Genomic DNA, 27,368 nt, shown 5'->3' with positions numbered 1-27,368 from the left:
TATAGATCTATCTATATATAATATGTATTTATCTATTATGTTTATTTATATACATTCGTAAAGTTTTCAAGATCTACCTTCAATAAATTACAATTCAAATAAATACACATGCAGTGTGATGACATGATACTGGCAGAAATTGTTGGCACACCCGACAGATTGCCATAAATAAAATTTCAATTTCATAATAGAGTCAACTCAACTCGAAAAACCGAGTTTTTGTGCAATTTTGCAATGCAAATTGTAAAAAATTGATAACCAGTGCAAATAATACGATTACAGTGAACGTATGGGCAATTTATGAAGTTTATTCACTTGTGCTAAAAGTCAAAGACGTGCTACCTCGCTTGGCTCGCCCCTTTTGTACCACCAAGCACTTGGTAAATAGTGATAATGACTTCGATTTTTGACCAATACGAGCAAGCCTCACAGGTATCACAGCGTGCCAAGCCTGCTTCTGAACCCATGACTTCTTCTGGCTACATCAATATGCAGCTGGAGGACAACACGCCAATGTTTTCCAAACAGAAGATGAATTTCAACCCCTCCGACTTGATTACTCACGTAGCGGTCGCGAGCGATTATCTGGTCCTCGCCATGGCAAATGGAAAGCTCTTTAGATTGGATTTGAAGAGCCCAGACCATAATGAAGGTATGTAGAGTAATGGCAAATATTATTGAAAGATGTTTTATGTTAGTGGTGATCTTTTCCTTTATTACATTTTATGTTTAGCTACTCCTAGTTGTATTAAGCGAACACATATTGAAAAGGCAAACAATATATACCAATATAAATTTGTCTACAAACTTACAGAAATTCAATACTCGAGAGTTGTCCAACCAAACTCTAAGTTGACTGGAATATTTCTGGACCCTCTCGGCTATCATCTCCTCTTAGCCTTTGCAGCTAGGACCAAGGATGGGAACCCTGAGTTGGTCTATCTTCATAGGAAAAGCTCTAAACTGAAGTCAGTCAGTAAGTCCAGGTAAGCCCATATTTTCACAAGTGTATTTATCAAGATACCTACTGTACTGAAGCTTGGCTTGCCCACACTAGCTATGCAATGTGGAACTTATGCAGCATTTAAGATTTACCTAATGAACGCCAGGCAAAATGTAATACCATGACAAGCAAGGCAATCATTTGTGATAACCAAAATTCAACGATTTCACCACATTAATTACAATAAATATTAATTAAACACCACAGCAAGTATAAAACAAAAATTTTTTTTTCAATCCTTACAGAAACTATGAAGTGACAGAGGTGGGATGGAACCACGAGAATGAGTCAACCACCTCAACGGGCCCGATCCTGCTCGGCACAGCGCAGGGGCTGCTGCTGGAAATGGAGCTGGAGGCTGAGAGTGACCGCATGTTTTCAGGCTCACAGCAGTCGTGGAGACAGGTATGACATCTGGACTTGTTGAACACTAAGCAAAAATAGTATAGGAATACCTCAAAATATAGGATCAAAATCAGCATTTTTATGGATTTTGTTAATTTAGATTTATGGTATTGTGGATTAAACAAAAAAAACCTTGTTTCGTACCATAAATCCTAGTGTAATGGAATTGTTTCTTCTTGTATCATATTATTAAAATTAACTTAGATACTTATTCCTCACTATTTAGTATTTCCTTACATCATAACAAAACTTTACACCCCTCACACATCTCATTTATTTAAATACTTCCTTCTAACAAACCTTATTATTCTCTCCTTACATATTATTATAATGTTTATATATTATAACTTATTTGTATCTTTCTTTACCCTCATGTCTATCAGCTGCCCAACTATCTTCCTCTATATGGAGGCAGGGACATTGAAGGATTGGTAATCTATTTTACTACATGGGTTTTGCCTGTCGGGTGTAGTTGCAAAAAGCCACACGCTTTTGCTTATTTTTTACTCTTACTATGCAATATGTAACCTCTTGTCTGTATTCACTTTTTTGTCTTGTATTATTATTGTGCAAGCCTTAAAAAATGCAATGGGCTGGGAGACTATTACCCTGTATTCATAGTATTTACAAAGGATTCTTAATTTAGTTTTCTTCGTAAGTTTTATGAATACAAGGGTTAATTAAGCAAGTACTAAATAAAAAAACAAAACTTCTAACCGTTTCAGATATTCGACATCGGCAAAGGCACCGACACGCCTATAACAGGCATACAGTTCCACAGAGTAAACAACACGAGTAAATACTTCATCTTCGTCACGACTCCACGGAGGTTGTACCAGTTCATAGGCCAGGCGGTCTGCACCGACGACAAGCCCTCACTGCAATCAATCTTCAACACGTACCTGACTGTCCCTGAGACAGGGTTCCAGGAGATCCCGTCCACGCTCAAGTACTCGAAGCTACAGTTCTACTTCGACAAGCATGATGTGCCGAAAACGTTTGCTTGGCTGACAGAGCCGGGGATATTTTATGGACAGGTACTTTATTATTATTATAGATGTATCTATTTAAATTGATATTATATAGGGTGTTGCAAAAAGGGTATACTAAGCCAAAACCTACATGTGCAGCATGATATATCTAAGCCCGAAACTGAAATCAAAATTTCAAAATTCGAGAAAAAAAGGCTAGGCTAGGTTTCGGCTTAATATACCCTTTTTGCAACACCCTGTAGATGTAGGTTAACAAAACAGTGCAGGTTTTTTGGCAATGTTTCAATTTATTTATAATCTATTCAAATCGTACTGAAAAAGTGGTGTAGGCATCAAATGGCTGGTATATTTATTTGTAGGTAGCCCCAATTTATCAGGCTATTATAGCACTTACGCAATTTTATGACGTCTTATTTCGTTCTACAGCTGGACCCCACCTCGCAGCAGAACTCCAACTCCCTCTTCACCCAGTCCGAGCTGATCAACTACCCGCCAGAGAAGAACGACTCGGCCAAAGACAAGACGCCCCTCGCCTTCGTGCTCACAGAGTTCCACGCGCTGCTCATGTTCTCAGATCGGGTCAAAGCCGTGTCGCTTCTCAACCAGGAGCTAGTCTATGAAGACTTCTACTCTGAGGCCCACGGGAAACTAAAGAATATCATCAAAGACCCGAAAAGGAGGACCATTTGGGCGGTCACAGATAAAGCGGTGTACAGATACAAAGTTGTGAGGGAGGAAAGGAATGTGTGGCGGATTTATTCGGATAAACAACAGTTTGATTTGGCGAAACAGTTTTGCCAGAATAATCCCGCTTTTATAGACATCATCAACGTAAAGCAAGCCGAGCTTTTGTTCACAAGAGGCGAGTTTGAGAAGAGTGCTGAAATATACGCAGACACTCTGAGCAGTTTCGAAACCATTTGCTTGAAGTTTCTAGAAGCGAACGAAACTGAGGCTTTGAAAGTCTATCTGGGTAAACGACTTGACGCTTTAGATGAAGATGATAAGACGTTAATACCAATGCTAGTGATATGGATGACAGAGTTGTTTGTGTCGCAACTGAGTCATTTGAAGCGGATTGGTGAGAATGACACTCAGAAATTCCACCAAATACAGAGCGACTTTGAGGTTTTCCTTCTGCAGCCTAAAGTGACGCAATGCATGCCGCACGTGAAAAGCGTAATTTATGACATAATGTCCTCGCACGGAGACAAGAACAATCTGATCAAATTAACAGTTTTGAACGAAGACTATGAGAATGTGGTTGCGCAGAATATTTACATGAAGTCGTATTTGGAGGCGTTGAATACGTTGCAGACGCTGAAAAAGCCGGAGTTGTTCTATCAGTTCGCGGCTACACTAATGGACAAAGCTCCCAAGTACACTGTGAACGCGCTCATAGCGCAAGGCACGAGGCTTATTCCTTCTAAATTGCTGCCGGCTTTCCTGGCGTGCGAGAATGATGAAGAACATGTTTTGGAGATCATGAGGTGAGCATGTCTTCATAATTCAATAATAGTCTTAGTCGTCTTTTGTCTCAGATACTTGTAAATTATGTAAGTACACGAGATAAAATAGCCTATCCCTGAAGCGCCACCAAAGTACTCTCAGTTTTTCTGATCCAGTTACTTATCGACTATCCAGGGTCATCGCTACAATAATATTTGAAACCCATCTAAAGCCCTGCAATAACGCTCCAAACTACAACCAACTCAAACCATCCAAACCACCCATTGACCATCACCCCCTTCTCCCAGGTACCTAGAGTTCATGGTGGACAACTTCAACATCCAAGACCGCGCCATCCACAACTACCTGGTGACGCTGTACGCGGAGCAGCAGCCGGACACGCTGCTGAAGTACTTGACCAAGCAGGGCACCGACCCCGCGCTCGTGTGCTATGACGCGCACTATGCGTTGAGGTAAGAGGTGTTCTCTGTATGTATATAACGTAGTAAGCTGACTTTCCACATTTACCCCCTTATTCATAAAAAAGTTACTGAACGAATTAACTATTGAACTGTTCTGTCCCTCTCTGACAGAGAACAATTTGTTCTTTGACAGAGAGTGACAAAACAGTTCAATAGCTAATCCGTCCAGTAACTTTTTTATGAATAAGGGGGTTAATCTCTCATGCTGGTCATGGTTCAACAATACTTAGTAAAATATAGATGGGGTTCTATGACGTTTGATTGACAAATGCTTGTAACTGGGGAATAAAGTTAATTTTCCTTTGAAAACCGACCAATGGCAGATAAAATGTATGGATTCGAGTCTGTGACAAACACTTCAGCTAAAGACTAGGGCTTGTCACCGCAGTGAAAGGGCCACACAGCCAGTGAAATTACCGTCAGTTGCGTATAAAAAGAGCAGATGAGGCCCACAACTTCTTCAGTTATAGTATGCTTGTATTTACACTACACTTTAACCAACCAAATCTGTTCTCCCTTCCAGAATATGCCTAGAGAAGGACCTTCTAGAAGCCTCAGTGTCCCTATCCGCGCTGCTCGGGCAGTGGGAGGCGGGCGTGGGGCGGGCTCTGCGGGACAACCCCGCCGCCGCGCTGAAACTTGCGCGCCGCGCCGACCCCGAGATCGCGTACACCCTGTATAAGAACATAGGTTAGTACATCCTGTATAACTACACCGGGACCGCACCTCCGCCGCGCTGCGCCTTATGCGCCGGGCCGACCCCGAGATAGCGTACACCCTGTATAAGAACATCGGTGAGTACACCCTGTATAATGATATCATCATACTAGTATAACAACACTGGGATCGCTCTACCGCCGCGCCGGTTTACCCCAAAAACTGTGTCTAGAAGCGGTGCGTCGGCGGCGGCGTCTGCGCCAGATCCTTCCCTGTATACCGGTGCCGGTGAGACATCCCCGTGTTCATACCTCCATACTGCGTCTTGGATGACGGTGTCTATCCGCTTGTAAAATTCCGGCTTATCGGCTAAAAGTGCAATTCCGTGCATCGAGCCTTACGACTGCCGCGCACACGCAACCGATTGCTGATGTCAATGAAAACTGCACCTTATGCCTTTACAATGCCATTTAGCTACAGCTGATATACCTACACATAATAACAGTAACACCCAAGACCCAAGTACACCTCATACAACTCTGTAAACAAATATCTGCCTAACCGCAGACCACTTTTCTATCACATTTGCATTCTAATAAGCACATTCACCTTCCCCAGCGGAGCACGTGATCAGCAAGAACCAGGACGTGTCGGAGGCGATGGCGCTGCTGGCCGAGTGTCCGGAGCTCAAGATAGAGGACATCCTGCCCTTCTTTAGCGACATAGTGAACATTGATGATTTCCGGGAGCCTATCTGCCAGTCGCTGCAGGTGAATTTATCAGTGTTTTAATGTTTATCATGTTCAGTATCTATCTATCATTTTGATGATCAAACGTAGTCATTTTAACACCATGTATACTGGAGGGTTGGCTAAAATGGCGGTAAGAGCAGCTTTCTCTATCTCGCTCGTTCGCTATTGGCCGAAATAGACAAATAGCGACCGACCGTCATAGCTCGCACCAATCAGATTCGCTCATCCCCCCCGTTACTCAACACTGCTGCTGAATGCTTGCTGGAAATGTTTTAGATGCTATTTCATTAAATGCTATGTCTAATAGTTCTTACATTTCGTTTCAGGAATACAATAATCAAATCGAAGAGCTGAAAGCGGAAATGGAAGAAGCTACAAAATCGGCTGAATATGTGAGTAAAACGTTTTTTTTTTCTCAGTTATAAATGTGCATTTAGATATTGCGCGACAGCAACATGCGTCCATAACCAAAGCGTGTCTGGAAAAATATAATAAAATTTCAAATATTTCAAAACGTTAAGACTTGTTTTTCCTCCAGGTGCGTTCAGAAATCCAGTTGTTCCGCAACTGCAGCGTCCTAGTCTCCGTGTCAGACTCGTGCTCGCTGTGCGCGCTGGCGCTGCTGCTGCGGCCCTTCTACCTGTTCCCGTGCGCGCACCGCTTCCACGCCGACTGCCTGCGCGCCGAGATACAGCCCACGCTCGGTATGTTTACTAATATCATGTCGGGGTCACCAATGTTGGATGTAACTAACGAAGTTGGTAACTAAATAAATGCAGCGCAGTATATAGCTAGTTTGAATGACGCAGGAGAGGCGCCACCTAGCGGTTTATGCTGCATTAGCTCTGTGAAATATCAAATTTGCGTAGTTTCTCGCTCGATTGGTTAAAAAAACCTACACTAGGCCATCCGACGCTTTCTCCTTATCAATGGCTTGCTAGTCTCGTGTCGGCTCGTGCTCGCTGTGCGCGCTGGCGCTGCTGCTGCGGCCCTTCTACCTGTTCCCGTGCGCGCACCGCTTCCACGCCGACTGCCTGCGCGCAGAGATACAGCCCACGTTGGGTACGTTAATGCGGCACTGAGAAAGTGGCTGTAATCAGCTGATTTCTAGATTTTTTGCGCAGCGGGAAATTTATTTTTAAAAAGAAAAGTCATTCTCCATCTTAAAAAGTCACGTGACCAACAAAGTTTCTATGGAAAATGTTGTTTTTTTTCATGAATTTTGAAATTCTGATTTCATTTTCGTTCTTAGATATAACAAGCTGCACATGTAGGTTTCGGCTTAACACCCTGTATAGGTATTGCGAACCGACCGAATTTGAAACTTGTCGATAGATCATTCGATGGGACTTGCATAAATGCACGCTTAGTGCTTCTAAGGCATGAACATTTGAACATATTTCAATAGGTATAGTTTAAATAATCAATACTTACCATTAACTTCAACAATACCAACCCACAGGTCCAGCGCGCCGCAACAAGCTAGCTGACCTCCAACGGCAACTGAACACCTTCACCAACGCAGAACTATCAGCGGCCACGTCCAACGGGCTGCCACTACGGGAGGTAATACGCAACGAAATAGACGACATCGTGGCCAGCGAGTGTGTGTACTGCGGCGAACACATGATACAGTGCATTGACAAGCCGTTCATTTCGGATGAAGACTGGGATAGGGTTAAGAGGGAGTGGGAGTGAGGTGTTTGTGCTTTTGTCAGTGTGAAGTGAATATTGACAAAGTGATATGAAAACGGCGGTACTCGTGCTATCTCGCTCTAACTGTATCATTTATGTTATTGCCGCAATTTTCATATAAGTCCTTTATCTGTGCGTGTTACACTGCTATTAGAATTCATAGGAAAATATATTAGAGGATGATGAAGTTATGTAGTATTCCAATTTGTATTGTTATTTTTTATCGGCCATTTGTCCTAGGTCTAGTAGCCCTATTTACTTATTATCGTGTGTAAAAAGTCATCTTTGATACGTGCCTCAGTTATTATATTTTAAGTAAAAGCTTCTGTTGAATCATTCACATTATTATCGAGGTTTATATTATTTTGTTTAGGATAAATATGTATAAGTCATGTTTAAGTATAATAATGTAAAATAGGTAACTGTATAATGTTTCTATATAGTCTATGACTGTGATATTCTGCAATGTTTATAAATACTGAACTTAAACTCCTGTACCGTTTATTTTTAGGTAAGGCATGCATAATTATTTCTTATATTTTGCGAAAATAAAAGACATAAATTTAAGGAGTCGTTATTTATTGAGAAAATTGTGTTATCAAGTACTCTGATAAACAATAAATTACTTAAATAAGGATTTCATTAAGACCACTTCAATTCCAAAGGACAACAACATCCTTTCAGCTCTTTTTTAAACATTAAACATAAAATGTACAAACATAAACACTATACATGGTCAACACCTTTGTTATTGATGCACAAAATTAGATTGAGGAAAGGTTGAATATAAAATGCACCCGACGTCCACTGAAGTGCTGAGATGTTTCTTGCAGTTCGCAGCTAGTCCATAGCTCTTCTTACTCGCCTCACCACCAGTGGCCGCGGGCACTAGGCCCCGCGTGCGTGAATTACGTGTATCTACAAGGTATAAGCACACTAATTTATTGACTAGCTGCAGCACCGTCCACCTCCATTTGTGTGTTTTGCGAGTCTCCCTTATCGTCCACTTGCATCGTTTCCGCTTCCTTCTGTTGGACATCACTCTTACTGCTATCTTTAGTTACTGCGTTAGCGTCCTTGTCTTTGCTAGTGTCTGTGGGTTGTGGGTCGGCGGCGGGGGGCGGGTCCTGGCTGGGCGCGGGCGCGGCGGGAGGCGCGTCGCTGGTTTGTTCCTCTTTGGTCTCTGCGGTCTCAGTGCCGTTCTGTTGGGCGCGCGCGGCGGCCGAGCCCTGCTCCGCCTTGGCCTCGAGCACGGCGATGCACTTCTGTATGCACTTGATGGCCTCCTTCCGCGCGAGGCGGATGTTCTCCTTGCCCTCCGTCTCGATGTTGTCCAGCTTGATGAGGTTCCGGGTGAGCATCTCGTCCAGGAACAGGTACCGCTTGTCCTGCTTGGAGCCGGTGAAGTTCTCCACCTCGCTCATGAGGTTGAGCACGTCCGTCTGGATGCTGAGGATCTGCGTGATGGGGTCGTGCGGGCCGGGCGCGGGCGGCGCGGGGGCGGGGGCGGGCGCGGGCGCGGGGGGCGCGGCGGGTGCGGGCGCGGGCTTGTGCTGCGGCGGCGGCTGCGGCTTCTGCTGCGGCGTGTGCGGGCGCGGCGGCGGCTCGTGGTGCACGGGCACCTTGACGTAGCCGTCTTGGTCGCGCTGGGGCGAGGCGGCGCGCGCGAACTGCTGCGGGTACGCCTTCTGCTGCGTGAAGGGCTGCGGGCCGGGCCGGAAGCCCTTGTTGAAGGGCGTGCCGAACGCGCGCGAGAAGTTGGGCGGGTGGTGGAAGGTGGCCGGCCCGTCATCCGCGAAGTACTGGTCGCGGTCGACGTGCGGCGGCGGCGTGCGGCGCGCCTCCGCCGGCTGCTTGTTGATGACGGGCTCGTCGCGCCCCTCCACGAAGATGGGGATGTGGCGCACGTTGGAGGGCTCGTGCGGCGGCGTGGGGTGCGCGGGGGGCGCGGGCGCGGCGTCGGGCGGCGCGGACATGGCGCGGGGCGCGCGCTCGGCGGCGGGCTCGCTGCGCTGGCCGAGGTCCACGGTGTTCCTCAGCCCGTGCTGCGATAGCGGGGGCTCGGGCTCTGTCTGCGGCTGGTGCGGGGGCTGCGGCTGCGGCTCGGGCTGCGCGCTGGGGCCGGGCGCGTTGCCGGGGGGCGGCGCGGGCTCCTGTGTGAACCGCCCGCGCAGGTGCGAGGGGAAGTGGCTGCGGAACTCCGCCGGGATGTCGTCGAAGGGGAATCTGTCGAAGCCGGCGAAGTCGTCGTCGCCGAAATCTGCAAGAGTGAAACGCTTCGTTAGACACCCTGTAACAGAACGGACGAGTTGAGTTACAGTGTACCGGAGAATCGACATCTGTCTTGCTATTTATTGAGACAAGAAAAAGGGTACACGATATCTGAAACTCGAGGTCTTCAACTAGATTATTTTCTATTTATATTTCAGTTCATTTCCCTACTGTAGATTAGCACATTTGACAATGAATTTGGCACAGTAGTTGTACGAATTGGTAAACACACAGCATTCGCAGAATGGTTAAGGCCGATGATATAGTTCTGGTGGCTCTCCTAAAGCCGAGCGTCCACTGCCGGCTAAACTAAGTTACTTAGCATAATTGAGACAGATTTTCATACATGTACGTCCACCGCAAACTATGCACTATGTATGAAAAACTGGCTCAACGATACAAACTAACTTAGTTTATCTACGGCGTAAGAGTGGCCTTTCTCCAACTGTGGAACTATTGACTATACAATACAACATGTGGACGTACCGTCAGCGTCGTGCGCGCTGGGGCGTCGTTTGCGGGCCCACGTGCCGGGGCGCAGGCGCGCGGCAAGGTCCGGGTGCCGCGCCGCGAGGGAGCTCCACGCGCCGCCGCTCTCCTCCTCCTCGAACGGGAAGCCGCGCTGTGGATGGAAGGGCAGGTTAGGCATCTGGATTGAGTTCAACTTTTTATTTATTTATTTTAGGAAAACTTACAGCACAATTTTATGGTTTAACAAAAGAATGAGCAGTAAAAAGCCTTGTACAAGTATCCACTGATAGAACCTTTGGGTGTGTTTGTGTAAGCTTATGTTTACAGTGATATATGGAACGGCAATGGCAGGTGGAACTTTTTCATTGCTCGTGAATGTAGTTACCAAAGCAGACTTGACAGTGCTTTGTAAGTCTACGGAATTTTACGGGGCTTAGATGCTGACTTGGCAAAAAAGTAGGTCGGCGTTGGTAGCCAGCTTATTATGTGTATTCGTGTATAGACTAGACAGGTGGACCTAGTGGTTGAATGAGGAAGGTAGACGACAGAGTTGTACTACGCTTATTGGATGAAGCCTACGTTTCCTGATCATCATTATCATCAACATTATCCTCTGAATTACATGACCTCAACGATTGCCAGGCGGGCCAGAAAGATACCACAAACTTATTGAATTATTGTTTTGATTGACCTTTACGTAACAGGTAGGTAATTTACAATGCAGAGATTACAATTATTAAATTCATGAATTATGAGCAATTAATTTTTAATTAATCTTATTCCTATTAACTTTTTGTTATAACAACGTATGCAATGCGTCCTATAAATAGCTTTTCGAGATGAAGAGGTTCACACGAAAACATTTTGACAACTCGTGACTCAGTACCCGCTATTTTGAGACCTTCTAGAACGTTCATATATTCTTTTAACGACAAAAACCGGCTCTTATTACTGGGGCATAAAGACTCCGGTAAGCTTAATGCATGAGCAGAAGTATCACATGCAGGTTGCGCCTTGAAGAGTCCCTTATAAGGCAAGGTCGTCAGCTGGAGCCGGCCTCTGGAAACCACTTTCTTACGCGGGCTACCGGAGACTGACTATCATTGCTCATGTCGCGTTCTAGTTTAAATTTAATTTGTTCGCTTGTCGTTTTATGTTAAATTGTTTTATCAGATTATAGCGCGAATTCGGTTAATCAGACGCTTGCCGCGTCAACGCTAATTAATTGACCAATTAATAATGCAAGCCTATGTTTGTATCGTTAAATCAGTAGAACTGTTAATTATTACTACTGTGCTTAAAGTTTAAGATAGTTGTTTAAAATTATAACACCTTCTATACTCTTTAGGATAATAACTGTAGTTTTAGAAATGCATCGAATCCATCAGCTATTATTGGGTCTGTTAAATCCCTATAACTAACACTGACAAAGACCGCGTCACCAACCTACGTCCGAATATTCGTGGAACACATACAAGACAAATGCTCTAATTAATCCCTATCACACCTGGCGACCTTCACGGCTGCATCGCATCAGAATTCCTAACACCTGAATCAGTTCCGCCGCACGAACACACGAAATGCTTAGAGAGGATTATTGTATTTAGAACTGAAGATAATACCTGTCGCATGGTAGAGCTATAATAGGCAAACAGGCAAATAGCACAAATAGTAAACCCAAAAAATAAGGTAGGAATTGTCAGTATGTCTTTTATTGAAATGGGACTCACTTTGATGCACATTGTACAACACAGTTCTAGAACTTACTCTTAATCGAACATCGAACATTAAATAACCGGTACTGCGCATCACAAGTCTATTTGCAAATCTGTACTAAAGAGCATGAGTGGCCGTCTAATTGATCGACAAACATCGCGGGGAGGTGCGAAACTATTCCCTACGACGCGACGTCCGTATGTGTCGATTCAGATTATACATCTTTTTAGCTTGTCTTTTTTTACAATAATTGTCCAACGCCAAAAGCTGCAGTTCTAGAAGACGATTATCAATGATGAGATGGTCAGATTCTGCATTAATCTCAACCAGACATATTATCAACTTTTTTATAATCAAAATCTAACAAGTAGGTACCTAATAGAAATATTAACAATAGAAAAACAACACATAATAAAAGTTAAAACCGACGAAATAGAAATGTTCAAAGGCTATAAATAAATAATCCTTATAGCCGGCGAAGACAGTCGACGACTGGATGACATCATACCGTGGGTTGGAGCCGGAGGCAAACGCTAAAAGAAATGTTTACCTTGCGTCATATGAGCAATATGAATAAATCCACCGTTTTCTATATTCTATACAACACGTGCTCAAACCAGACCGATGATGGGTCTCAACAAAAAGAATATTGTATAATACAATTAAAGAAAACCACAACATCTTATAACCCATAATGATAAGACTAGTCTTAATACGTGGGTGAATCATATAGTGCCCGAGTTATTGCCTAGGTTGATTTAGCGGATAGGAATATTCCATTAATTATCGACTTTAAAAGAAAACGTATACATACATACCCTGGACATATTGATCAAACCATAGTAAATTCTGCATATCTTGAAATGGCACATTTAAATTAACGAAAATGACGATAATATTGCATAGTATTATGATAAACACGTACAGTCCATTAGTAAATCTACCAAGATATATTATTAGTAATACCAACCGAAGCACACATAACTGGCTCACTTATCGGAACACTCCCATCATTTCCTACATTACGAGCACTTTCAGGCCTATCTACAAAAAGCTATTCCAAACACATTAGGTGAGCCAAACTGAAGTGGCACGGTATTTCGGAGCAGACTGACTTGGCTACTGACGTAACAGAGTCAGTGCCCCGAAATGATGGATGTGATGTAGTAAACCTACACGAAGAACCAAAGATAAGATTAAAGCAGATTGCAAATTAAGTTGTAGTAAGAATCTACTGAATTCAACCACATATGGAAATGAGGAAAATATAACAGTAAATGCAAAAAAACATAATGTGACCACAGCCAATGTATATTGATGGGCAATCCTACGCAAACAGCGACATACGGAGCTCAGGTAATAATGACTTCAAAGAAACGACTATTCATCAGGAAATGAGAATTCAAACGCCTTTTATGATAAAGAATACAAACGCGTGGGCATTTCTTTATGTGACGCATTAATCCCATTGCATAAAAACACTACCTACATGACGAAACTACTATGTGAATAAGATTAGCATTTCATTGGCATATTAAACAGTTGAGCACGTCGCTGAAAAAACGCCAAAACGGCAATCAGTTTGCACTAAATATCCTCAAAAATTCGTTGTCCTTTTAAAGCAATAGCTGATAACAAACGTCGCAACGTGACGCACACGGCTAAACGTTCGGATGCCGATACATTTTACCATCTAAGTTGAGGATGACATCAGCGTCTAAGTTGGCACCGTGTGTTTACGAGCAGTCGAGATGACCGACGAGTCCGTGAACGTGACCGGTGCGGTGCGACACGTGAAATATTGCGGACTAGTAGAGGTTGATGGGAGAATAACAGAAACATATGAATGGTAAACATAGACAAAAACAGACCAATTTACTTTTCCGCGCATATTTTTTTTTGTATAATGTAAGTATACCTATATTTAGTTGGTAATTTTTTTGTTTATGTTATTATATTTTATGCAGGTAATTAAGTTTTAATCTGTGATATTTGTTTCGCGTTTAGTTAGATGTCCGGGATTTAGTTAGATGTTTAGGTCATACATTTGCGTCTGCATTGAAATAGACAATCATAAGTTGCAAAGAATAGAAAATAAATTCTATTGAGATTATAAAGTTAAAAGAACAAAACAAAAGATATTTTAGAAAAATCTGTTTTGTTCGAAACAAAGATCGCAACATTAATTCAAAAGAGCTAATAAATAAAAGAAATAGTACCTATGACAACGTAATTATGCTTATTATAGTATCAATGGTAGCAAACACTAAACAAAACAATGATAATGATATTTTGAAAAATAAAATAAACACTTTCTCAAAATCCAACGAGCTAACAAACTATTGCCAAGAGCCATGACTCAGAGGGTGACGACAAAACAAACGATGCAGTATTCATGGACGATATGGATATTTGAGGGAAAGCCATATAGTAAAGTAAAGTAGATGCTAGTAAATAAACTAAAACAACATCTGTCTAAACTATTTCGTAGTTATTATTTCGTTTTAGGTGATCTGTTAACGAATCTCTTGCCACTATAGTTTTATTTGAAAAAGTTAGAACTACTTGTAAATTTATTATGTTCTAAAAATCAATTCAAACTTAAATAAGTAACATTAAAGTTATTTGTGCGAAATTAGACAACGTATCATACCTATCTACTACATACATTTTAATTTTAAATAAATGAGTAAGAATGGGTTCATTTGTTTACTTGTGTACTATTGTAATCGTATTTTTTTTTAAATATTCGCTTTCTCAGTGTACTAGAAGACAAACATGAGCAACAAATAATTTTCCACAGCATAGGAACTAAAATTAATTTAATGGAGTCCTAAATCCTAATGGCCATGATCCCACCTGGCTTTACTCCAAATGCGTACAAGGAATTCTGCTAAATTCGGTGTGACTATGAGGTCATGCTGGACGCTAACGGGGAATGTGTGTTTATAAACATTACCATGAATGAAATAAGTTAATGTAAACATTAGGAAAAAGTACTGAGTAACTAAGCGTTGGCCCTTGGGTAACAGATGTTATTGATTGCAAAAAAAAGTTTATCGTTAATCTTTCAAAGGATTAGATTTCTCATAAATATAGCCCAATATTTTAAAATTCATTTGTATACTGTATTGGTAATTCAAAGTCAAGATGAAAATAATATAAAACCCACGTGAAACTATCTATATAAGCTCGCGCAACTTCCTTAAAAGTTCATACAGAAAAGTTTCAACAAGCAAACCGCTTAAATACTAATTTAAAACTTACTTCATTACTCGTATTCCCGTACTCAGGTGGTTTATCCACTACTACCGGTGATTCCATTACTATTTGCACTCAGTTTCTCACAATAAATATATCACAGTTGAAACAATACACGACACACGTGAATACTCTTCACAAAATAATACTGGTTGGTTAACAGCGCTTCGTTCACAGTTTGTGTTTATACTGAGCGGATCGGCGGCGTCGCTGCGTATTTATGTGGGCAAAATGTTCGAGAAGCGACTGGAGAGTTCTAGACGGTTCCAGGCTTGGGGTCGACGGGCGGGGGACCGCGCGCTTGCCAGTTGGACCGCAACCATCGACGCAATGCGGAATGAAACTCCGATGAAAACCCTGGCAAGAGCAGCGATGTACAGAGGACAGCGTCGTATTATTGACAGACGGTGGTATGTTGAGTAAGGCCGTGGCGCCTGGGCGATCTGTTTGCCCGAAGTTTCGAGTAAAGGCTCGACTTTATAGGGTAATTTGTGGGTGTTTTGTCTAGATTATTATGGCTTTGTTATCTCTGTATTGGAGTTGAGCAATTTTTTTTTAAGTAGTCCATTCTGATCATTTTGTTGTTACACCTTAAATAAACACTGACTTAACAAGCCAATATTTGTTTACATTTGAGGAGTACTTATCAAGAACTATGCTGTATGTAGGAATGCATGTATCACATTTGCATTACAAATATAAAGAAGGTGAGTTCTGAAGATGAATCATTTTTAATTAATTATAAGTTACAATGCCAATTATTTATTATGAATCACTCAACATTGGTGAATTGTAAACATGGCCTGCACATTAATTGCAGACCATAAGTACAATATTCTCATGATAAATAGCATATAATTATGGAAATACAACTAATCTATAGCTTAAATTTAACATATGATTAAATATTGGACTGTAAAGATTGGTGAACCTAAAGCAGATATTTTTTTTAAACTCATTGAACACATTAATATTCTTGGTAAAAGTAATATTATGATGACACAATAAAGTAGCAGCTGATAATAAATTGGCATTAGCATTGTGCAGGGCAACGACCTGAGGCCACATTAGAATATTGACGTTACGTTACTATCTGCTTAAGGTATGTGCTCTGAATAACATATTTCAGTACATATACAGAGGTATGTAAGTTGTAAACCTGTAGATAATAATAAAAACAAGATCTTTCAGCGTATCGAAGTGATAATTTAAACAATGCCAACACATGGTCATAATATTTTTTTGTTTCGCTTGTTACACATAAATTATTTATATGTATATTGATAAAAGTACTCGAAAAGCTATTTACTAGCAGATGAATGCGCCTATTACTCATTAAATTTCGCAATGGCACTTGAATAAACAATCTAAAAGTTGGCAGAACGCCAAGCAGTCAAAGGAGAAGTCCTAGATATCATATCAAAGGTATCATCCAATTTAGAGCGAACTCTTAGATGGATTTAAAATTAAGTAAAAAAAATAGCTTAACATGAACCTAACTGAACCTGATCTATAGAGTCTTGGAAAACGAAACAAGAGTGTCAGTGCCATACATGGGGCGTTATAAAAAAACTAAATTTATTACATTTGTCTAATTATGTGAAAGGATATAATTTATTGCATAACAAGCATGTTCATTTAAGAACGTTTTATTTCGCTACGTTTATAAATAAATTTAATTGATAGCTGGCAAAGTTATCCGATAATTATTAAGTCTATAGAAGAGTCGTTGCTAGTAGGATGATTAAGGCTTAGAAGTCCTACAACAGTGTTGTGAGAATATAAGCTGATGATGAAGAAAGTAAAAAGAAAAATGATTGAAGTAGAAAATATTCTGTCTCAGCGGTAACTATCATCTCATACCTGCCGATCAAAAAAATTCAAATAGTCATTTTGCATCATTACAATTTGCGGCACTGGATTGTACCAGATTAAAAAGTTTCAACGCAGACAACCTAAATACACGCACTAACAGTCAACCATAACACTAAACCTTTGTTTACTGAAACCCAAGCACTAGAAATACTTGAAGGCTGATCAGAAGTCTATAATAAACAACTGGAAGTAGGGCGGCACGTAGGAGGGACCGGCTCCAAATATATTAGAACATTTTTATATTGTGAAATGTATTACGCGAAGAGTAAAAGTATTAAAGGAGGAGGAACGAAAAGGAAACATTTCTCAATAATTAAGATGCTAGCAGCCATAAAGTTATAAGCAACAGTTATAAAAATATAATAAACGACGAAAACGAAAACACAAAAAGCAACAAAAGGAAAATGTAAACAAATAATCTGCACTGTACAGTTGGCAACGCGCGGTACCAACACAACCAACGCACGAAAACTACCATTTCTATTTTTAAAAAGCTATGCGCCTTACAGTCGACATTGTGTACTCACGTTTCGCTTCATCGCATTATAGGTTTGGGAACTCAAAGATGGCCGAACAATAGTTAGAGTCACGCGAATAAGGGTGGCGTGAGAATGCAGACACCTCTGGCCTGCACAGCTGTTAGGCGTTTAAACCGTGAGTCGGTCCCGAGCCTCGACACAACGTCCACCGAAATAGAATTTTAGAACAACATGTAGCGAAATTACGTTTCTCCTCTGCGTCATCGTCCAGAGACTGAAGATCAAGTGCGGACGTTTGTGGAATTCCTTCCAAAACGTTTGTGCCATTTTGAAATGATTCTCAATAATTTGTCATACTACATGGAGCTGAATTGCTACATAAGCGGATAATTTGAAAGACCATGCCAGAAGACAATCAACACAATCGATTTTATAATCTAGGGAACAATGCCAAACAATAGTACCATATGCAGGACACTGAAGCGTGGCAAAACAAACATTACATCCCAGAAACCATGATGGATTCCGTCGATTCCTATTGAGATAGTGTCTCGAGACGACATCAATCTTCATAGGGGACCGTCGGCCGGGTGACATCATGCGTCATAGCTTGTGCAATCGGATGCAGCCAGCGTAACCGCCGGATCTCATCTTCCTGGTCTCATTATTGTTCTAGCAATTGCTGGAGTTAATTACTCTGCTAAATTGAGCTCTTTTATCCGATGACATGTTTTTGGCTTTATATTAATTTGCTTCATGTGATTCTTTCAGCGTCTTGCAGCGCTTTTATCATTACGATTTTTATTTATCAATATGTATTGTCAAAATAAAAAAAAAAATTAAGAATATTGGTTTAAAATTAGTTATGATAGATTTAGCTTTGCTATGGTTAGCTTTAACTTTGCTCTGTTAATATCAGATGACTCAGCAGTTTTAACATCCAAACAACAACAAGTAATTGCAATTCAGTATAAATACATGACCCAACACGTGCCTCCGATCGGAGGCTACGCTCTAAGGTAAGAGGAGAGTCCTTGGGCCCACCTACTGAATCATTACCGCCTACGCGATATGCAATCTACAATCCTAACTAACGCTGGACGGATAGTCTAGAGCAGTATGCAGTTGCAGTGTGGGCGGATACTGTAGGGCTGTCCCTCGTTTCTGATTATTTCCGCAAATTTTGATCATGGATGAAAGATAGATTTAAAGCTACAAAGAATCATCTTTTAAATGGTAGTTAAAACGTAGTATTTAAACCCTTATGCAAACGATTGCCCTGTTAGGTATTCACTGCCAAGGAAGACAATTTAAGCTTTTAAGTCCAGGCTTTTCTTGATTGATTCCAGTTGGTAAGTAATTCAAGTCGAACCAAGTGTGTAGCACACCTACTTGACATATTGAATTGACCCTGAAGATTGTACTGAAGACTGCTGTTTTCTAGACGTATTATATAGGTATCCAACGTTAATGCAAAACCCTAATTATTGGGCTAGCCGTTAATTAAAATTAATGAGTTAATATAATAATGGCGCCACCACATTTTTAATTATTCCTCCAATAATAGGGCAATCTTGTAAGTACAACCCAAAGTTTACGTTATAGAATTTACTTACTTTGTGCGAAAATTGTAAGTAAGTAAATCAAATTGTGGTACGTATTTATGGATGGTAGAAATTAGTTTACTTTTGACTAACAATATCCATCCTTGACCAAGATAAATTTGCTGAAAATAAACAAGAACTATATTACCAGTACATACGGCTTATGCACACACCTTTTATTTCTATGATTGTGATTTATGACTTTTTATGATATGAGGATGATGTCACACTGTCACAGGCATTACTTAAAAATGCAGTGTTGTAAGTAAACCGTTTATTATTTCATGGAAATGAAATAACGGTCTAATTACTTTTAAAGCATGTTAGCAATGGTTAGTATATTTTCGTTCACCAATTTTTCCAAAGCAAGCAATTTGTCACCGCACAAGAATTCCAGGTAAAAAAACAAAGCTGAGAAGATTCTGCGGTTTAATTGTCTTCTTTGTCTTATTAGAGATACGTACGATTTAATTTGAGGACAAATGAAAATAAATGGATATTTTTAAGAAGTTTCGAAATAGTCATGGAGACCAATTTCGAAAAACCGCTTAAGTGTAGGTACGATATGTTTATTATATTTACTTTTCATGTCCATCCGAAAATATTTATATTTAAAGACATTAGGTGAGGTTTCAAGTCCTAACCAAATCTGGCCCCATAATTTAAAAACATAAATTAATAACCACAGAAAGAGGCAGTTAAAATAGTAGCCCTCGTATTCATATAACTTCCAATGTTCACAGTTTCGATTTTCTTGTGTCAGTGCAAAATTGACGTTTGTAAACCTGTTGCAAAGCGTGTGTAACTTCTATGACTACGGAGACTATAATATAAGAACCGGTACTTGGTAAACTTTTATTAATTATGAAGTGGATCTAATTTGAACAGTTACCTAACTGTGGGTGACCCGTGATCCGCGACTAATCAATAGGTCCCGCCTAATCTACTTGTGTCTTAGTTTATAATTGATACTAATTGTCCTTGAAATAACCGCTTTTAGTAGGTAGGTATTTTTTTACAGATTGTAATTTGAAGTTTTATTTTAAATATTTGTTAGTCTTATCACATCAAACACAATTTGTATATCCTATTTTCTATGTGCATTAAAATGTAGGAAATTTTGTTGGATAATAAAGCTATGTAATGTCATGTATGTAAATGGTGACAAAGCGTTGATGATCTTCAATTATGATAAATTCTACATGATTACTGTTGTGATTGCGATAAACCAAATTGCTCCGCAACGAGTTGGTACATTATACATAGATGATCGTAAGTTCCTGTGTACCTCGTAGACGGAACTTTGAGTATGCTTAATGGTATGAGCATGATTCCTTCATGATAAGTATACTATCTATATTTCCTTAAGTTATCAAAGCTGTAGGGAAATCCAAATTTAATCCTCACTTACATGAACTTTGTGCCTGTAGGTAAGTATTCGTTTGTAGATAGATAACACCCTCCACGAACTATGGACGGTTTTTCAGCATTTCAGTAGGGAAAAAATACCACCCACGTAAAATTTATATGTATAATATTTTGTCATAATAATTCATTTAATTAATATTGAATACGAAATTTAATTTAATTAATGAACTACAACGTCGTAGTGTCATTCGATATTCATGAGATGCTATGGCTCGCTGGACAGCAAGTTTTTATATTGTAATGGAGAACGGAGGACGAAGGTATGCAAGACAAGACTATGTATCGATAACTGCATATTAAATATCCTCCATGATAATAATATGTATTTCAGGAAGTAAAGGATGACGCAGGAAGTATGTATAAAAAACGCGTTTTTTTTTTCTATTTTAGGCATAACGGTATAAGCTGAAGTTATCTGTCCCCTACGACGTAAGGTAATTAGCTTATGATTATGGGTAAGATAGCTATAACTATCTATACCTACTGCTACTATGTATATCTAACATTATATGCATAATATATATATACTATAATACACTCACGGGCAATGAAAAAGTTCCAGTCAGAAAAGCGCCCAGTTATTCCTAAGGGGAAAAGGCTAGCTTAATGACGCCGTCAACAATATTGAAGTACATTTAAAAGTTCATCAGAATACAAGTAAATAAAAACGTGTTATTCAAATTTCTTAATAAATGTTTAAAAAAAAACAGTTCATATAATATGGGTTTTTTGTGAGAGGAACTGTTTCTTTGCACGTGAGTATATAAACTTTGCGTGTATAACTTCGATCGTTCTATAAAGTGAATAAAATGTAAAAGTCTAAATATAGGATATCTAATTTGCGAAAGTGTGCCGTGCGTGATTTGCATAGTTAGTTAGTAGACACGCGGGTGGCGACATGTTGTAGGAGGCGCCTACTTGTACACCTACAATGATAACCTGATGAAATAATGAGCCAAAAATTATAACTTTATATGTTATATGTCATCATCAAAGCGAAAATTTTAGGCAACTTTTAAAAAACTATTTGCTTTATGTTGGTTATGTAAATTTGGTATAGGCTTCAAGTCATTGTATGTATAACTATAACTTTAGTTATACATAGGATAGTACAGGATAAAAATAATAAAATGTTTATTTCAGACCAAGTACTCCATTGTAAGTTTAACAGTGTATCTTAATGTAGTATTTGTATCTTAGTCCATTGGGGTATACCAGTTTTGAAGTGGATGTAGAAATCAAATATAGACAGCAATAACATACCACAAAGTTAGCAGGTAGAACAGGTAAAATTGGCTAGCTTACATATAAAGGTGCGAGCCAAGCCATTCATGCTGGATTGGCTTGACGCAGGCCTGCTTGTATACACAGAGCTACTTTCCTCAAGCCTTATAAATGGACAACTGTAGTTAGGTACCCTGTAACCATTTGTATGTTGGGAAATCAGACACAATTAAAACTACATATATGTAAGTATTGTGTCTTGTATCGATACACTTTTAGTCATGGTGGTGGAAGTGAATCAACATTATGCAGGAAATTTAGCCTAAATTATCTACTATATCTGATAAAAGTTTATCTATTCTAATTGCATACCTGATAAAACTTCATCAGATATGCAATTAGAATGCCAATTGTTTAAAATATGTGTATTCAACAGCATTATCATAATGTTTCAATACTCTTTACAAGCATACAGTGTGGCTTTCACTGATTTTGTAGCATGTAAATTTATAATATAATATCATCAATATTTTAAATTCAATAGATGAAAACAGAACAAGTTAGTGGCATCATGAAGAAAAAATTTAAACTACAACAGGGAGCCCTGTTATACTCATGCAACAGCTTATCCTGTTGACCTCTGTGAAATCAGACTCAATAAAAATCTTTTGTTTATTATGTGATACTGTGACTTTGGGATGCAAAGTGTTAACACTGTTTGAATTCATTGTCTTTCTTCTGGGCTGAAAACTGTTCCTTACTCAAGTTATAATAAAAAAAATACAAATGATTGTATCCATTGAAACCTTTACCTCAGAAAGCCGAGCTACAATCTATGCATCTAGTTTTGGTATACAGTGTAAAAATAATAATAAAACTAACCTCACAGCACAGGCAGGCGGTTAGGGGCACTCACGATCACTCAACAGTTAGCAGGCACGCACATCAACCATCCTGGAAAGTTGCAACCATCATCAGACCGGAGCCAGGATCATCACATCATGTGCCACAGACAAGGAACACACTTGGCCACCAGCCAAATTATATTACAACAAAGCTTCAATTACATTTTTACACAAAACTGATGCATCAGCATGGTGATTTCTCAATCTCATTGAATCCAAACGATGGAAAGGTTAGAATTGCAATTTTTAATGCGGGAATTTTCAAGGTCAAGATTAGTACGCAATATTCACGTAGTAAATTGTGTATTACTTTGAAATCATGTATTTTCATCTAGTGAGCCTCAAATGGTTAATAAATCTGAGGTAAATAAGTTAGCGAGTCACGGGAATACCTCGGGAATACTTACAATTTTTTGTCCTCTGAGCGGCATTTCTATAACAAGTAAATTGTCTTTTAATGAAACACTCTTATAACACGTCAATCACTTAAAATACCGTATGGAAATATCTTCAATTAGCACAAAATCTCAATTTTATTCATAAAATTTTACAGAAATTTCACAAAAAAATCACAGTGTAAAATTGACTTGACAGAAGGCACAAGTTTGCTTTTTCCATCAAAAAGTTTACTTTCTAGAACAATCACTAATAAACTGTATCTTTATCCAACATACCAACCATCGAATGAGTCCTTATTTCGAGGAGCGGTATAATACGTTTCAAAATCATCTTTGAGCTAATATAAATAAAGGCCACAGAACCGGAATATAATTTTTACATGGCAACATTTTGACAGAATGTAACGTCAAAATTGCCGAAAAGAGAGTTGTTTTTGTGATTGTATTCCTTTTATTTTCGTAATCTCATTTCTAATTTCTATTAACAATGAATTTATCGGAAGACAATCCTTTTGGCAATGGCTTACTTTATGTAGGCTTTAATCAGGATCAAGGTATGTGACTTTTGAAGCTGATAACATTGCCATTGTCTGTCTACGTAACTAATAATTTTAATTCTTTGCAATTTTAGGCTGTTTCGCCTGTGGGACAGAGAATGGATTTCGCGTATTCAACAGTGACCCGCTTAAAGAAAAAGAACGTCAGAATTTTGCACAGGGGGGGCTGTCCTATGTGGAAATGCTATTTAGATGCAACTACATGGCTTTGGTTGGTGGTGGAAAAACACCTGTGTACCCTCCAAATAGAGTCATTATTTGGGATGACTTGAAGAAGGATTCCGCAATATCTTTAGAGTTCAACAGTTCTGTGAAGGCAGTGAAGCTGCGGAGAGACCGCATCGTGGTGGTCCTGGGTGAGTCTTGAGTTCTTCTTTGAGTTATCTCTTTTGTTTCTCAAACATGCTCATAGTTTAAAATAATACATTAGTAGTTAATACTACTTCCGAGGTACTGGTTGGAAATAAAAAGGGTAAATAAACTAAAGATGGCATGGAGAGAAGAATGGTAGGCTGATAAAATAAATGTAGATAAAGTTTGTTGACTAACACTGTCACTCATTCTTATCATGGCATTGTGTGTATGTGTTTGCAGATAATCTTTTAATTTCAATACAGTACTTAAGATGTAAGTATGTTGCAACATAGTCAACTTGTTGTGCCTCCAATGAGTTTGCTTTGTTTATTAATTTCAGTACAAATTCTACAAGTGCCCTAAATAAAGGAACCATGCCAACCTCCAACTGTGAAAATCTGTGTACAATATTATACTGTGCCTATAATTCCATAGAGTTACAGTATAATAACAATGAACTTAGCTGATTAAAGTTATCTGAGGAATAATTCTGGTGCTGTTGCATCTGAATGTTTATTAGATGGTGACAGCAAAAATTTTATTCCTCAGATAACATTTATCTGACCATTGAAAAATAAGCTCTACAGACCGGCCAAACAAACGCCAACGAACGGGTTTCGTTGACCTTCGTTGCTGCAATCGCACCTATATTATGTATAATAAATATCCATCGTTGGGCGTTTGTTGGGCCGGTCTGTATGCAGCTTCACATGATGTAATTTTGTTACAGAAAACTTGATAAAAGTGTACACATTCACGGCGCAGCCCCAGTTGCTGAATGTGCTGGAGACGTGCGCAAACCCGCGCGGGCTGTGTGTGGTGTGCCCCAACAGCAACAATGCCCTGCTGGCATACCCCAGCCGGAAAACTGGACATGTTCAGGTAAATCATATTAAATAAAACAATTATTAAAACCTAAAATTATTTAAGGATATATGATAAATTATAATGATGAAAAAGATGATATAACAATACCTAGTAAAATGGAATAAAAATCATATTTTAAAAATTGTTTTCTACATGATGAAATCCTTAGTAATAGAATGAAATGTTTCTCAGAGGTCTTCAGGCTATAATTGCTGATAGGCTGATGTCAATGTAAAATGGTATTGAGATTTAGTAGAAATACTCATATAAGTAAGTTCATTTAGTTTTTGACACAATGAATAGGTATATTCTCACTATCATATTGGATAAAAAGATACCCATCTTGATAAGAGTACTTGAAAAAAAGTAATTCTATAGATAATCGGACAGAACACAACACATTAGATTGATGATACATTAGAATGAGAGGTATAAAAAACTTTATTTGACACATACAGCAATATTCATATTCACTCTATTCTGTTTAATGCTTGTGACATCTAACTAAACAAATAACTAATACATCAATCTAAATTCCAGCTAGTAGAACTAAGCTCGCAAGCGGGCTCAAGCAACACTCCGGAAGGCCACCTGATCCCGGCCCACGAGGCGCCGCTCAGCTGCCTCGCGCTCAACGTCGGCGGGACCCGGCTCGCCACCGCCTCCACCAAGGGAACTCTGATTAGAGTGTTCGATACTGCGTCCGGACAGAAGCTGGCTGAGCTGAGGAGAGGAGCCAATCAGGTATTGTGGATTGAATTGACTTCAAAATTTGATTTGTTACTTAGTAAGTAGAACCAATATTGAAGAAATGACTTACAGTAGCGTCCATTGTATGTTTGAGTGTGATAATGATTTTAAACTTAATTGAGTGAACATGTTAAAAACTAAAGAAAAATTTAGAAGTTATAAAGTTTCTGATATTGTCAAAATATTCGCCTGTTGCTGAACATTTTGAGATAAGATATGCGCCACAACACTTTATCCTTCCCTTTCCTCGTCCAACTACCGGCTATCCAACTTCAACCGTTCACAACTGCAACCTAAACTTCTTTACATTGTTTTATATGTATGCTGTTTCATAAATAAATAAACCTCACACCACCTTCCCCAGGCGACGATATACTGTATCAACTTCAACCACACCAGCACTAACCTGTGCGTCACATCAGACCACGGCACCGTGCATGTCTTCAGCCTTGAGGATGACAAACTGAACAAGCAGTCGAGTCTGGCAACTGTTAATTTCCTGCCGAAATACTTCTCTAGCAACTGGAGCTTCTGCAAGTTTACCATCCCGAACGGGCCGCCCTGTATCTGCGCGTTTGGTGTGGACAAAAGCTCTATTATTGGTAAGTTATTTAATGGTCAAGCTCTCATTATATGCAAAAAATTAAGGTACATTCATGAATAACACTTACGCAACGCGATGGTCCGATACATAGTACATTGTGGCTGTAGTACAGTTAATTCAGTTGTACCTAGTAGATAAAGTAACCTACCAACCTTCTCTGATCGTGCACATAAAAGCATTACAAAGACATAAAGACTACCGATTTTATACCTATCAATGTAAAAACTAAACGTTAGCATTTTCCCCTTCAGTGATCTGCGCGGACGGTTCCTACTACAAATACAAGTTCAACGAGAAGGGCGAATGCACCAGAGACGTGTACGCGCAGTTCCTAGAGACGTCCGAAGACAGATAGATGGCGCCACTAGCGGCTGAGCCTAATGATCCACCAGCGGTGACACGCGACGAGGTTGTGGCCTGATTCATGGTTTTATATGTTTATATTGTAAATGTTGCGGTAACCCTGCAGCGCTGTTGCGAGAATACTGAAAGTAGGCGTGAGAGGGTTAAGTTGTTGTCTATGCCACGCGTGTTGTGTGCCTTTTAAGATGTTGAATGAGAGTTTTTGATGATAGTAAGGTAGGAGTTGTAGGTACAAGTTAGTCTACTTTTAGTATTTTTCAATAGCTAGCTCTGTCCAGTGACTAGAGAATGCTAGGGTTTAAACTGTCACAACATTGAATGTGATCAAAGAAATTTTATAAATTTATATATATTAGGAATCTTTTAAATGTGTATTGTTCCAATTGTTTTAACGGTAACTGTAATATTTCCAACTAGATGCGATTGTACTGTTAGTGATCTCGGAGTTGCGAAAACTATTATCAGTTAAACTGAATTTAATCAAATATATCTTAAATCGAATTTAAATGCAATGTTAGGTACTTCGGTATTGCCACAATCGAAATTATTTCTTCAGTATATCGGTGTTGCCCATATGAAATATATGAACTAAAGGAGAGGGGATTTTATTTCTACCACGAGGATGAAACCCTTGATCAGAATATTAACATATCTTTGACTTGTTTGTCTCGAATTGAGGGCAACTGATAGATAAAACATGGTGTATTGTATGATGGAATGAACGTAAGACTGAAAAGGGAAAGGTGAGAGTGGACTATTATTTGAGTTAGACATGTTAAAGTATATTAAGTTTCTAAGTCTGTAAA

General features: G+C 39.6%; 3 protein-coding genes across 6 annotated transcripts; 2 read left to right on the top strand and 1 right to left on the bottom strand.

Moving 5' to 3' along the window:
- Positions 1–199: 199 nt before the first annotated feature.
- Positions 200–7,649, top strand: LOC105395550 (vacuolar protein sorting-associated protein 18 homolog). 2 transcript variants are annotated; one of them, XM_048627042.1, is made up of 12 exons: positions 200–652; positions 815–986; positions 1,249–1,408; positions 1,792–1,839; positions 2,134–2,445; positions 2,827–3,890; positions 4,158–4,322; positions 4,855–5,021; positions 5,607–5,758; positions 6,067–6,132; positions 6,279–6,444; positions 7,203–7,649. In XM_048627042.1, the coding sequence occupies exons 1-12, from the start codon at positions 394–396 to the stop codon at positions 7,436–7,438; spliced, it is 2,967 nt and encodes a 988-aa protein (XP_048482999.1). In that variant the 5' UTR covers positions 200–393; the 3' UTR covers positions 7,439–7,649. The 2 variants fall into 2 exon arrangements, with proteins under 2 accessions (XP_048482999.1, XP_048483000.1); XM_048627043.1 differs by lacking the exon at positions 1,792–1,839.
- A 348-nt stretch (positions 7,650–7,997) lies between these two features.
- Positions 7,998–17,707, bottom strand: LOC105395549 (BAG domain-containing protein Samui). Of its 3 annotated transcripts, none has more exons than XM_038108716.2 (3): positions 17,557–17,707; positions 10,193–10,328; positions 7,998–9,695 (listed from the first exon to the last, which is right to left on the bottom strand). In XM_038108716.2, exons 1-3 carry the CDS (start codon positions 17,566–17,568, stop codon positions 8,377–8,379), a joined length of 1,467 nt encoding a protein of 488 aa, XP_037964644.2. In that variant the 5' UTR covers positions 17,569–17,707; the 3' UTR covers positions 7,998–8,376. The 3 variants fall into 3 exon arrangements, with proteins under 3 accessions (XP_037964644.2, XP_037964642.2, XP_037964645.2); XM_038108714.2 differs by lacking the exon at positions 17,557–17,707 and adding an exon at positions 15,161–15,553; XM_038108717.2 differs by lacking the exon at positions 17,557–17,707 and adding an exon at positions 12,864–13,381.
- Positions 17,708–23,439: 5,732 nt separating this feature from the next.
- On the top strand, positions 23,440–27,158 carry LOC105395548 (WD repeat domain phosphoinositide-interacting protein 3). Its single transcript, XM_048627044.1, has 6 exons — positions 23,440–23,621; positions 23,699–23,980; positions 24,709–24,860; positions 25,386–25,589; positions 25,960–26,197; positions 26,451–27,158. Exons 1-6 carry the CDS (start codon positions 23,555–23,557, stop codon positions 26,552–26,554), a joined length of 1,047 nt encoding a protein of 348 aa, XP_048483001.1. The 5' UTR covers positions 23,440–23,554; the 3' UTR covers positions 26,555–27,158.
- Positions 27,159–27,368: the final 210 nt, after the last annotated feature.

This window comes from Plutella xylostella, chromosome 17 (assembly GCF_932276165.1).
Source record: "Plutella xylostella chromosome 17, ilPluXylo3.1, whole genome shotgun sequence".
Taxonomy (NCBI): Eukaryota; Metazoa; Arthropoda; class Insecta; order Lepidoptera; family Plutellidae; genus Plutella; species Plutella xylostella.
The sequence above is the reverse complement of the archived record's forward strand: the minus strand, read 5'-3'. Positions and strand labels throughout refer to the sequence as shown.